The sequence below is a fragment of the Hippocampus comes genome, unplaced genomic scaffold (assembly GCF_001891065.2).
Source record: "Hippocampus comes isolate QL1 unplaced genomic scaffold, H_comes_QL1_v1.1 scaffold246, whole genome shotgun sequence".
NCBI lineage: Eukaryota > Metazoa > Chordata > Actinopteri > Syngnathiformes > Syngnathidae > Hippocampus > Hippocampus comes.
This window is the reverse complement of record NW_017806220.1, coordinates 1,618,621-1,632,062: the sequence shown is the minus strand read 5'-3', so window position 1 is coordinate 1,632,062 and position 13,442 is coordinate 1,618,621. Positions and strand designations below refer to the sequence as shown.

Sequence of the window (13,442 nt, the reverse complement as noted above, 5' to 3'; positions counted from 1 at the left end):
CACTCCGGACAGTTGTGCCTTTATTACCTTATTTCAGGAACTAGCAAAGTCACCAAACACCACTCCGGCTGACCCGAAGGGTCTGCGTTATGTATTTTTAGATATCCCATACGGCGTTGCACCCTCCCGTGAAAACCGACACCTGCTGCGACCGTCCGTCAGCCGAAGCCCGTTAACCGATGTTGAAGGGGCTCAAACCACCATCCGGACATGCTAGCTGTGTGCCCTTGCGGTTTTTACGCCGCTTAACTCACATACACTTGGGGATGGTGTCGTTTAGCCGCCGTCAGCACGCTCGCTTGACACTGAGCTGCTGAGTGGTACCCGAAGGAGCCGAGACAACAAGGGGGAAACTGCTGATGGAGCTGTAGGGAAGGGCAGCCACCAGATGCTCAACAATCCTTACCCGCGACACCTCCATCACATCCACAACCAAACATGACTCCAATTAAAGTGGTACCTCTACTTACGAACGTCTCTTCATTACGAAATTTTGAAGTTACGTAACGTCTCAACAGGAAAATATTGCCTCTTGTTACGAAAGAAATTTCAAGATACGATAAAATACAGTAAGACCTGCTAATCGCAGCTCCGAGTTTCCTGAACGCAACATACTGATAGCTGCTCTGCCATTGGCTATTACCGAGCATCATTCTGGCATCCCATTGGCTAAGAGGGACTTCTACCGAATGTGTCTATATGCGTACACATATAGATATGAAAACCACTTCTGAGAGAGAACATGGACTAAAGAGGGCAAAAAACGATGAGGACGCAGTTGAAAGTGAAATGACCGTCATTTTTATTCTTTACTCTATTCTTTGTTTTGCATTACAACTCTCATGTATTGTGCAATAATCCAATTGTAATGCATTTTTATGCTTTAGGAAACATTTATGTTTGAATTGGGGGGGGGGGCTTGGAACGAATTAGGGCATTTACATGGAAAACGCGTCTCTACTTACAAAATTTTCTATTTAAGAAATTTCTTCCAGAACCAATTAATTTCATAAGTAGAGGTACCACTGTATATTCAAAATGAAACAACAACAAAAAAAAAAATTCCACAAAAATGGATTAATCTGCCCTACACTTTCATATAGTTTTACTTGTACGGACAAGTAACCGAAAAGTTGAGTTCAGAAATAAATCCACCTTTCTTTTCACTGTCTCAAACAAATGAAATGAACTCAGACTATATAGCTGAGCATCCAGGGTGTGATGGTGCCTGCGCTGCCTCATGCCAAGTCAAATGCGCCTGAGGGGAAAGCAGTCAGACACTAATAATCGAATTGTCTGGCTTCCCTCCACCCTTCTTGACCGGTGGAACTACACCGCACGTTGGCTGTGCCAACATTATTTCCTGTTTGGGCCTTCTGACAAACGCTAAAAATCCTGGTTCAAATGGAGTTGACGCATCTGTTTTAATGCGGAGGGGCATTCAATCTATTCAGAAGGCGAGACTTGCAGCATCGCTATCTTCCTGGAAGAGAGCAGTGAGACGGATTCACGAGAGGAATGGGTGGGAAAGGGAGTGGCTGCATTCCAGGTCGTTTCTCAATGACGTTTGGAATGCGAGATGCACATTTCTGGCACAAGAATAAACATTTTAATGAAGAGAAGTAATGCATAGTTTTTAACTATAGTTTTTATCTACCGTCGTCCCTCACTATATCGTAGCTCACTTGTTGCGGCTTCATCGTACGGCAGATTTTTAAATCGATGAGTGAAACGATTCCCTGCTGCGAGGCAGCACAGTTTCATGTCCGGCAGAGCAAAGCCTCGTGGGAGTTGAGGTTAATTTTAGTCCCCATGACAGCGATTGTAAGTGAAATGGAAACAGTTCGCACTTGACCGGCACAGGCGGGCCTCCGCCTAATTTGGATCAACGCGTTCCTTGAGTGCAATCCCACCACTTTTTTGAGGCGCATTTGGGTGTTTGCACTGCAGGAACAGTTGTCTAAATTTAGTTCTTGGGCCAAAAGAAGACCCTGTTAGGCACAATATCTCAACAGGTCCAGGAAACTTTGGAGCCTTGGAGGTCCAGGAATTACAAAGAAGTTCGGTATGTTTAGGTGAAATCTTTGGATATTTATCTCCTGTCTAACATGCTGAGATTTTGTGCGTGATACGCATGCATTATTTACAGAGAAATGAAAGAAAATGTTTTCACTTGGTGCTGATGAAAGGAAAATTAAAATCAGTTTTGAACGCATGCATTATTTACAGAGAAATGAAAGAAAATGTGTCATTTGGTGCTGATGAAATGAAAATTAAAATCAGTTTTGAAAAAAAAAATCCCTGAATTCCCCTGATGCAGACTTGCACCAAATTTTATTGAGTTGCCCGTTTTGAGAAAATTAACAAACCAGAGCTTAAAAAAAGTGAGTCTCCACTTGCCACCAATCTACTGTGATGTTACGTAATTCTTCTCCCAAACCACAAACTGAAAAGATAAATGTTAACTCATGTTTTCCACGCAATTTTATTGAGCAAAAACATCTCATCATAGTATTATACATTTAATATCTATGTAAGCTTATTTGTGACTAACTAACAGGGTGTTTTATCTCACTCTGATTGGAGCAGTACATTTTCCTTGACTTGGAATTCTCCTCAAGTAAGTCGCTTCACATATCACTAAACCAGACATTTCTTGTAAGGGGTCAATCTTCAAAATCTTCTTGTCTAGCAATACAGGGCCAAGACATTGTGTTGAATCAATTAAACATCAAAACCGAGGAAACATTTTTTTAGCCATCCATATTTTGTCACTCAAAATTCTTCAGAAAGGGGCTTTTTGAAAAGTTGATTCAAGAGAGAAGATGTGAAAAATGAAATCATCATTGAAATTTAGCGTGTGTTTCGAACCGCGTCAAAGGTCATCTGACTCGGGGGCGAGCGCGGCCTGCGGGATCACGGCGTGTAGGGGGACCGAAGCACCCCTATCATGCCACCCCCGAGCGGCCCTGTTGAAGCAGGGGCGACCTCTGAGCTCGGGGAAGTCGGGCAGGGCGAGCTCCGCCTTCAAGTTCTGGTCGGCCGCGAGCGCGGGCGCCTCGGCGAAGCCGCCGAACGGGATGGCCACTCTGGAGACGGCAGTGTGTCAGCAAAGGGGACCCTTGTTGCCATTCTGCCCGAGCCTTTGCCGTTCTCACCTATTGAAGCTTTTGTAGCCTGGCAGGTCCGCTGATGGTTCCAGTTGGGACAGGCAGGAGACGAGTGTGTCAACCAGGGCTGGTTCCCTGACAAGGGCTAGGTGCCAGGGCGAGTGGTAGGACTTGGGGATAGCCGTTCTGTTGAACTTCTCCGGTGGGATGTCTTTCAGGGGACCCTCGTAGCCTGCGGGGTTGCACAGCACAAAGTCAACCCTTTTAAATGTTGCATTTTTAAGAATGTGAAGCACATTGAATTACCTTGTGAATGAAATATGTTCTGCACAGCTGCCTTGCCATGTGCGCAAGTGTTGGAAAGAGAGGGAGAGTCGGGCCTATCCCGAGTACTGTCCTTCAAAGCCAGTGCTTCACTCAGGAAAGTGTATGTGTGTGTGTGTGGGGGGGGGGGGGGGTTATATAACGTAGGGGAGACTTTGTGTCACGTCCGAAGTGCTCACAATGAACAATCCTCCTTCCTGAGTTTATGTTTTGCCCTCAGGGGGGAAGCAGCACAGACCAAACAGACCTGTGGGGAAGTCTGCAGCATTTTAGGAAGGAGAGGATCTGAGCTCAATACACTTCATGTGGTGGCGGCAGCGGCAGAAGGGAGTCGAGGGTTGGGGTAGGGGGGCGGGGGCAGAGGGTGTGTTATCAAACAGGAAATGTTAAGCACGGGCATCACATGCCCACGGAAGACGGTCCAAGCCGATTGTGGTATCAAAAAAAAAAAAGATGAGACAATCACAGTTCAGATGAAATAAATGTGAGTGGATTTTGTGGCAAAACCATTTGTTAGATTAGGCCGTTTTGTCGCTGTGCCCTTTCCAAAGATGATTTATCCAGTTCAATCCAGTGCAGTCCTCACAATTTTCAATTTCAATTTAGTTCATTATTTTTTAGCAACCTGACAACATTTCAAAGACATGTTCAATTTTAAAACACGTTTGGGATATGGCTACTTTTTTTGTGAGGCTACACTGAAGAAAAAAAAAAATGGTGTGTTGAATTTAATCCATATTATTTTGTTAAGTGGTTGCACAAAATAAAATCATCTGGGTCCGGATATATTTTTTTAATCATATACAGTATATATTCTCCTTTTAAAAAAATGTATCCATTAACAAAATAAAACTGAGCAAATTCAACAAGAACTTTTTTCGGTGGACATATAATAGGCATGCCTACCAAATTACTGTTGTGAAAATTGTTCCAGGGACTCAATTTTGAAACTAGTTTAGTTTTGTGCTAGTTTACTATTGGTAATAATGCGACAAAAATATGCTTAGAATATCACAACGTTATTATTCATTACATATGACAATTTGAACTGTTGGTATAGATTTTAGCAAACATCATGGAAGTTGACATGCTTAATTTGAATTTGCAGGCCACATAAAATGATGTGGCAGGCCAGATCAGGCACCCGGGCCTTACGTTGAACATCTGTGGTCTGTACACGTAATGCAAAGTTGATAGCAGTTGGGAAATCATCCAATTTCACTTTTGATGTCCAAAATTCTAAATGTATTCGATGATTAAAATAAGTGAAACTGACCTTGGCGGCACAATTCTTTCGAGATACATGATGAAAGGTCAACGACTATACCAACGAGCAAAATAGCACTGCATTTACGTCATTACGTTTGATCACTGGTGTGGCCTTACCAGGGGCGATGCTGTGCGGATCTGGCACTGTTACGGTTTCTGGTGCGCAGGGCCGGTCCGCACCCGATTCTTCCTCAGCAGAGTTGCGCTCTTCAGTGGAATTGACGTTATCAGCTCGCGAGTCCGTCTTTCTCTAGAAGGACATTAAAACAAATTGTTTTTCCCACGCTGCGGCTCAGTCATCCCTGTCAAGAATATTTATGATGATTTGCTCCAGAACTTCCTGAGGAAATGTTGACAACTTGAAACTAAATCCCTCCATTTGCCCCCGAGCAGTAAACAAAGCAGATGCAAGTGCTTCTCACTTCTAAGATAAGAGGGAGTGCAGCGCAGGGGAGGTGCGAGGACTTCCTTCCACTGAAATCCAAGTGAAAATGGACACACACACACACACACACACACACACACACACACACACGGGCACACTCAAAAAACAAATATGGAACACTCACAAAAAATGCGTGTATACAATGCCTAGATATTATGGTGCAGTAAGGCGGCCCAGTGGTCCAGTGATTTCTGTGTGTAGTTTGCATGTTCTCCCCATGCCTGCGTGGGTTTTCTCCGGGTACTCCGGTTTCCTCTCACATTCCAAAAACATGCATAGCAGGCTAATTGAACACTCTGAATTGTCCTTAAGTGTGAGTGTGAGCGCAGATGGTTGTTCGTCTCTGTGTGCCCTGCGATTGGCTGGCAACCGGTTCAGGGTGTCCTCCGCCTACTGCCTGAAGACAGCTGGGATAGGCTCCAGCACGCCCCGCTACCCTTGTGAGGATAAAGTGGATTGGAAAATGGATGAATGGATTATGGTGCAGTATTGATCAGTGTGCTGTGAACACCCATAGATGGCAGTGCTGCATGCAAACTGAATGTTACATAAAATTACCAGCAGTCAATCAAAGTACAAGAGAATGAAAATCCTGATGACTCTATTTTGTTGACATACTGACTTTTTACTGCATTTTAATAAAGTTATGTAGGTAGTGCTGTACAGTACAGTACAGTGATGCCAGTGGCGATATGAGTTTTATTCATTCCGTGGCCACGCTCGAAACTCAAAGCATTCACACCTAAAATCATCTATTCCCATAGAAATCAATGGAAGTGCCATTAATCAGTTCCAAAAACATGTGTGACATGTGTTTTCAATCAGAAAAACATGACTCTCTGACATTTTATATAATGTCATGACATAATTATACAGAATCTAAAAAAAAAACTTCATTTCAATGAGCATTTTGGTCACTTGTGGGCAGATAATAGACACACACTGTATATGGGGGTGTTTTGTCCTCACAGTCCTCAGTAAGTTGCTTTGTTATTGATCAGTGTGCTCTGAACACCCATAGATGGCAGTGCTGCATGCAAACTGAATGTTACATAAAATTACCAGCAGTCAATCAAAGTACAAGAGAATGAAAATCCTGATGACTCTATTTTGTTGACATACTGACTTTTTACTGCATTTTAATAAAGTTATGTAGGTAGTGCTGTACAGTACAGTACAGTGATGCCAGTGGCGATATGAGTTTTATTCATTCTGTGGCCACGCTCAAAACTCAAAGCATTCACACTTAAAATCATCTATTCCCATAGAAATCAATGGAAGTGCCATTAATCAGTTCCAAAAACATGTGTGACATGTGTTTTCAATCAGAAAAACATGACTCTCTGATATTTTATATAATGTCATGACATAACTACACAGAATCTAAAAAAAAAAAAAAACTTCAATTCAATGAGCATTTGGTCACTCGTGGGCAGTATAATAGACACACACTGTATATGGGGGTGTTTTGTCCTCACAGTCCTCAGTAAGTTGCTTTATAAAGAAAATATGCCTGCGGGTATTGTTCTGTTATCTGTCGACCTGTGTTGCTTCACTGTTAGTGTTTAAACACCTCATTGCTTAAAGGGTTAGAAGACTGTAAAACAGATGCTATTTGTTTGCTATCTAGAGTCTTTCCTTATATGTGTTTGTGTTAAACTAGTGCGGGAATACACAAAACAAAGTTGCACATGTAAACGGTTTGTTTTCCGTTTAGTTTTTCAGTAAACTTCAACTGGGAGCGGCATTAAACAGCTTGAAGTCTCTCTTTTGAGAAAAAAAAAAGGGTTAGCGTTAATGATGGCTCAGACTGTAAAAAAAGTTGGGTCACTCATAATGCAAAGGTAAAATGTTAATTTTGGGGTACATAGTGAGATGCAATCCATGCCTACGTTGAGATGCGAGTTGATGTCATCTTGGACATTTTCAAAGGTGTACTTTTCAGAGCGTTTCTGCCGTCTCTTGAAGAGCTGCGAGCCCCGATTGGATGCCAGGGCCAGCTCCTCTACCATGATGTCCTGGGGAACGCTCACTTTCTTGCCAAGGTCCACCTCCACGTCTGCGCACAAAAGCCAGAGCGGGTTAGAGCGAGCGACACGAAAATGTCTTTCGGTCTCTCAGCTGTCGGTGGCATTCAGGGCCTCCTCGTTCCAGACAGCAGTTGTCCTCGCCTCAAATAGCATTTTTGAGTCCACGACAAAGGGGTGGGTGGATTACACCGAGCCATAAAAGTATTCATTTTCTTATTTATAGACGGGTTCTGGTCGGTAAACTTAATACGGTGTGACTGTGTGAATGAGTATGGAAACGACAGTTACATTGGAATCGAGCAATTGCACCCGACGAGTTATATTATTTCAACTTGACGATTGATGCCAATCGTACCCTTGGCTTGTACCGCCCAAGAATAATTGTCCCGTTGACAGACATCATTAGTACATGTGGAAACCTCATTGGATGATTAAAAAAAAAATCCCACTTGTGACAGCAAAGGTACACCGTTGCATGTTAAGAGCCATGTGTCCTCAAAGCACAGTTGAATAATAATTGATTTTAACCAGTGGCGGAGCTATGTGGTGGCCGGGGGTGGCCCTGGCCACCCCACATCTGGAAGAAAATTTGGTTACCTGTGACTTAACTGCTAGTATCATTAGATGCCTTGATACTCTGCCACAATTCATTTATACCAACTATTTTTAGAACAAACCTACAATTGATTTTAATGAGAGCTTTGAAACGATCTGTCTTTACAAAAGAACAATTGATCATGACAGTCAACTTCGATCAAAATTATTATACACACACACACACACACACACACACACACACACACACACACACGCACACACACACACACACACACACACACGGGCACACTCAAAAAACAAATATGGAACACTCACAAAAAATGCGTGTATACAATGCCTAGATATTATGGTGCAGTAAGGCGGCCCAGTGGTCCAGTGATTTCTGTGTGTAGTTTGCATGTTCTCCCCATGCCTGCGTGGGTTTTCTCCGGGTACTCCGGTTTCCTCTCACATTCCAAAAACATGCATAGCAGGCTAATTGAACACTCTGAATTGTCCTTAAGTGTGAGTGTGAGCGCAGATGGTTGTTCGTCTCTGTGTGCCCTGCGATTGGCTGGCAACCGGTTCAGGGTGTCCTCCGCCTACTGCCTGAAGACAGCTGGGATAGGCTCCAGCACGCCCCGCTACCCTTGTGAGGATAAAGTGGATTGGAAAATGGATGAATGGATTATGGTGCAGTATTGATCAGTGTGCTGTGAACACCCATAGATGGCAGTGCTGCATGCAAACTGAATGTTACATAAAATTACCAGCAGTCAATCAAAGTACAAGAGAATGAAAATCCTGATGACTCTACTTTGTTGACATAATAAAGTTATGTAGGTAGTGCTGTACAGTACAGTACAGTGATGCCAGTGGCGATATGAGTTTTATTCATTCCGTGGCCACGCTCGAAACTCAAAGCATTCACACCTAAAATCATCTATTCCCATAGAAATCAATGGAAGTGCCATTAATCAGTTCCAAAAACATGTGTGACATGTGTTTTCAATCAGAAAAACATGACTCTCTGATATTTTATATAATGTCATGACATAACTACACAGAATCTAAAAAAAAAAAAAAAACTTCAATTCAATGAGCATTTGGTCACTCGTGGGCAGTATAATAGACACACACTGTATATGGGGGTGTTTTGTCCTCACAGTCCTCAGTAAGTTGCTTTATAAAGAAAATATGCCTGCGGGTATTGTTCTGTTATCTGTCGACCTGTGTTGCTTCACTGTTAGTGTTTAAACACCTCATTGCTTAAAGGGTTAGAAGACTGTAAAACAGATGCTATTTGTTTGCTATCTAGAGTCTTTCCTTATATGTGTTTGTGTTAAACTAGTGCGGGAATACACAAAACAAAGTTGCACATGTAAACGGTTTGTTTTCCGTTTAGTTTTTCAGTAAACTTCAACTGGGAGCGGCATGAAACAGCTTGAAGTCTCTCTTTAGAGAAAAAAAAAAGTGTTAGCGTTAATGATGGCTCAGACTGTAAAAAAAGTTGGGTCACTCATAATGCAAAGGTAAAATGTTAATTTTGGGGTACATAGTGAGATGCAATCCATGCCTACGTTGAGATGCGAGTTGATGTCATCTTGGACATTTTCAAAGGTGTACTTTTCAGAGCGTTTCTGCCGTCTCTTGAAGAGCTGCGAGCCCCGATTGGATGCCAGGGCCAGCTCCTCTACCATGATGTCCTGGGGAACGCTCACTTTCTTGCCAAGGTCCACCTCCACGTCTGCGCACAAAAGCCAGAGCGGGTTAGAGCGAGCGACACGAAAATGTCTTTCGGTCTCTCAGCTGTCGGTGGCATTCAGGGCCTCCTCGTTCCAGACAGCAGTTGTCCTCGCCTCAAATAGCATTTTTGAGTCCACGACAAAGGGGTGGGTGGATTACACCGAGCCATAAAAGTATTCATTTTCTTATTTATAGACGGGTTCCGGTCGGTAAACTTAATACGGTGTGACTGTGTGAATGAGTATGGAAACGACAGTTACATTGGAATCGAGCAATTGCACCCGACGAGTTATATTATTTCAACTTGACGATTGATGCCAATCGTACCCTTGGCTTGTACCGCCCAAGAATAATTGTCCCGTTGACAGACATCATTAGTACATGTGGAAACCTCATTGGATGATTAAAAAAAAAATCCCACTTGTGACAGCAAAGGTACACCGTTGCATGTTAAGAGCCATGTGTCCTCAAAGCACAGTTGAATAATAATTGATTTTAACCAGTGGCGGAGCTATGTGGTGGCCGGGGGTGGCCCTGGCCACCCCACATCTGGAAGAAAATTTGGTTACCTGTGACTTAACTGCTAGTATCATTAGATGCCTTGATACTCTGCCACAATTCATTTATACCAACTATTTTTAGAACAAACCTACAATTGATTTTAATGAGAGCTCTGAAACGATCTGTCTTTACAAAAGAACAATTGATCATGACAGTCAACTTTGATCAAAATTATTATTTTCCCACAATGGCAAGCGAAGAAAATGGCTGAAAAGTCACTGTTTGGAGATTTGCGTGTTATGATCAAAGCACAGTTGAATAATAATTGATTTTAACCAGTGGCGGAGCTATGTGGTGGCCGGGGGTGGCCCTGGCCACCCCACATCTGGAAGAAAATTTGGTTACCTGTGACTTAACTGCTAGTATCATTAGATGCCTTGATACTCTGCCACAATTCATTTATACCAACTATTTTTAGAACAAACCTACAATTGATTTTAATGAGAGCTTTGAAACGATCTGTCTTTACAAAAGAACAATTGATCATGACAGTCAACTTCGATCAAAATTATTATTTTCCCACCATGGCAAGCGAAGAAAATGGCTGAGAAGTCACTGTTAAAGAGATTTGCGTGCCATGGTGCTTTTTTGATATGATTTCAATGAATGGGCCATCAATCGTGGTATGCAAAACGCATTGATCTGATTGGCTGTTAGCTAGCAAGTCCAAATTCGTACAAGAGATAGAAGTAAACTACAAGCATGTAACAGTAAATAAAATAGGACTGTCTCGAAAGTTAACCCTTTCAGGGACAGCGGTTACTAGAGTGGACAGCCTATCACGTTATCAGGTCACAGGTTATCATCATTGGTGCATGAAAGGGTTAAGGTCAGCAAAATGATGCTTTTTACTTTGACTTGATTTTGCTGTTTAGCCAATTTCTGGGTATGTGTGCATTTTATTTCATGCAACCCTGACTGTGGATGGCATGATAAACAATGACTTTTTAGTTACACCCGCATATTTCAGGCCACACCGTGGCTATGGCCAGTGAGATCTTGCATTGGCCACTCCGATGAAAATGTCTTTACCTTCCAGTGCTTGAATCTCCCTGCAGACTGCTGCAGCCTGAGCTTTCCTCTCCCCGGTCGTCATGGTGGAGAAAAGCGACATGGCTGCCCCTGGGAATTAGAGAGGACACATTAGTATGACCTCGACATCAAGCTGACTTATCAGGGCAAAGAAAAGAGCAAAGTGAGCACATCTCTTTAAATAACCCCGGGCCGTTAAACTGCAAGCACATGCTCGTCAAACAGTGCGAAGCAGCCGTGTCGGGCCCGCCAATCGATAGATGTAGAGATTAGCCAAGCGAGTGCAAAGAACTCTTCAATTGCCACATTGCGCGTGGTACAGCTGCTGTCCCAACACTTTTTGTCCATACCCATTTTGGCAATGAAGGCAAGCGGTGTGAATGACAGGAAACTGTGCACAATGAAGCATTACCTGAGCAAGCGGTCACTTACCTGCCCTGAAGAACCCTGCTGGTGTGGGGGAATTCTCTGGAACTGCAGAAAAAAAGCTGGACAGTGTCAGCCAAGCGGGCACGCTCACTCCACGGGGACCAGGGGAAAGGTCAGGGGGGGGTCTGTGGCTCAACCTCACAGAACAACTGAATGAGTGGGTGGCTGGGTCTGTGGGTGTCAGTGTGTTGTCATTGCTATGTCGCTCATCGGTGAAAAGGGGCCTAAATTTAGAGCAGTACAGTCTATTGGTCAGCAGGGTGGGCTACATGCTGCTCATTCAAAATCAGTCGTGCGCAACTGCCACTCCTTGTGTAATGAGGCGTATTTTTAAAGCAGAGGTTCCCAACCATTACCATTTTATTTTGGAAAAATCTCATGGCCCGCCACCAAAAATTAACGGTCACAAACCGTTAATGAAATCATGATGATCAAGTTAGTCACAAATTACTTGACGTGAAATGGGGCCTGTTTCGTTGAACACATTTTTAAAGCAGAGGTTCCCAACCATTACCATTTTCTTTCGGAAAAATCTCATGGCACGCCACCAAAAATAAAGGTCACAAACGTATAATGAAATAATGATGATCAAGTTAGTCACAAATTACTCGACGTGAAATGGGGCCAGTTTCGTTGAACATGGGTGTGCTTGGATCGCCACTTCCAAATTTGAAAAGTGTTTTCTTTTTTGGGGGCTTGTTGTTGTTCTTTTTATTAGAACGCGGCGTTGGAATGAACATTTGGAAAAATGAATGTTCGTGTGAGCTAGCATTGGTGGAATGAATCTTGTAAATTTGGGACTGAAGGCATACATTTAAATTTAATTTCAGTTATTTTTTCATGGTAAGACTTATTATTGTTGAGCTGCAGAACATTTGGAAAAATGAATGTTCGTGTGAGCTAGCAGTGATGGAATGAATCTTGGAGAGTTGGGACGGAAGGCATGCATCTAGTTTAATTTCAGTTGTTATTTTTTCATGGGAAGAATTCTTATTATTGTTGAGCTGCAGTTTTTTTCTCATTGAAGGTGCGACATTTATTTTGATTCAGTTTAATTGTTGGAAAAACTCTCTTGTTCATTTTATTTTTAACTTAACACGGAACGCGTTGCCTCATGCAACAACTATTCAATAAGCTCTTTAAAAATAGAATCGATGGTAAAAGCTGTTGTTTGTTAACGACCCAAATGTTTCAAATGACTACATTTTGCAATTGCAACATCGCAATAATGTGAAACCGTGATATTTTTGCTCAGCCTAATGTTCTGAATGTGATGCCAGTCACATGAAGCTGTACTATGAATGACAACAGGTGGATACAATACACGTAATCGTATCTTCTGCCATCTAGTGGAAGAGCACATTTATTTTTCTGCATGTCAATACAAATCGCTAGTATCAATAGACCTGTTTTTGTTGTTGTACATCATTTAAATTTTATCTAATTTTCAGACCAGTTATTTAACTGGTCTGAAAGTTGGATCATTTTCTGCATTGTTGCATAATAGTTGGGAAAGTCTGCTTTCAACAAAAAAGCATGGGTGCGAAAGTTGTCTTTATTTTTGGAAATTTGGAGGCTAGTCATCAGCATGCTAAATAGGAATTATCACTGCAAAAATGAACAGAAACTAAAACCAAAAGTGATAAAAGAAGGGGGACGCAAACGAATAGAATAAGTAAAAACAAATGCTTGCCACAGTCATGAAATCAATTACTTCAAATTCTCCATGTGATGAAAATAAAATTACGGCATGCAAAGTTTCTGGAGTCTTTGCGTCTTACTGCTGCCAATTGCACTTGGGGCCAGTCCCACGGGGGCCTTTTCCCCGTCAGCCGGGAGCCCCGAGTGGCTCGCAGACCGTTGAGGCTGCCACTTTCTGGGCAGAGAACCGTAACCAACACGCTCACCAGTGCTGGATACACCCCCCTGACCTGGACCCCAGCCCCATTGGCCGCCCGC

At 42.7% G+C, this 13,442-nt stretch overlaps 2 protein-coding genes and 1 long non-coding RNA gene across 5 annotated transcripts in view; 1 reads left to right on the top strand and 2 right to left on the bottom strand.

Annotated features, from left to right (window-relative positions):
• Nucleotides 1-2,466: 2,466 nt before the first annotated feature.
• Nucleotides 2,467-11,886, bottom strand: myoz2a (myozenin 2a). Of its 3 annotated transcripts, XM_019856184.1 has the most exons (6): nt 11,487-11,886; nt 11,055-11,144; nt 9,296-9,462; nt 4,821-4,953; nt 3,159-3,342; nt 2,467-3,089 (listed from the first exon to the last, which is right to left on the bottom strand). In XM_019856184.1, the coding sequence occupies exons 2-6, from the start codon at nt 11,134-11,136 to the stop codon at nt 2,876-2,878; spliced, it is 780 nt and encodes a 259-aa protein (XP_019711743.1). In that variant the 5' UTR covers nt 11,137-11,144; nt 11,487-11,886; the 3' UTR covers nt 2,467-2,875. The 3 variants fall into 3 exon arrangements, with proteins under 3 accessions (XP_019711743.1, XP_019711745.1, XP_019711744.1); XM_019856186.1 differs by lacking the exons at nt 9,296-9,462; nt 11,055-11,144; nt 11,487-11,886 and adding an exon at nt 7,041-7,334; XM_019856185.1 differs by lacking the exons at nt 9,296-9,462; nt 11,055-11,144; nt 11,487-11,886 and adding an exon at nt 5,126-5,378.
• Nucleotides 11,772-12,031, top strand: LOC109507045 (uncharacterized). Its single transcript, XR_002166398.1, has 2 exons — nt 11,772-11,824; nt 11,983-12,031. It is a non-coding gene; the product is annotated as an uncharacterized LOC109507045 (long non-coding RNA).
• Nucleotides 12,032-13,226: 1,195 nt separating this feature from the next.
• The window catches only part of LOC109506938 (synaptopodin-2-like), a 6,195-nt gene continuing 5,979 nt past the window's right edge, over nt 13,227-13,442 (bottom strand). The window contains exon 3 of the mRNA XM_019855986.1: nt 13,227-13,359. Within this exon, the coding sequence (XP_019711545.1) occupies nt 13,227-13,359 (133 nt within the window). The remainder of the gene's footprint in view (nt 13,360-13,442) is intronic.

Coding starts and splice junctions, on each gene's coding strand:
- myoz2a (XM_019856184.1), bottom strand. CDS start 11,136: ATGTCGCTTTTCTCCACCATGACGACCGGGGAGAGGAAAGCTCAGGCT. Junction 3,343..4,820: donor TCCGCACAGCATCGCCCCTG/GTAAGGCCACAC, acceptor GCAACCCCGCAG/GCTACGAGGGTCCCCTGAAA. Junction 3,090..3,158: donor GGCTACAAAAGCTTCAATAG/GTGAGAACGGCA, acceptor TGCCGTCTCCAG/AGTGGCCATCCCGTTCGGCG.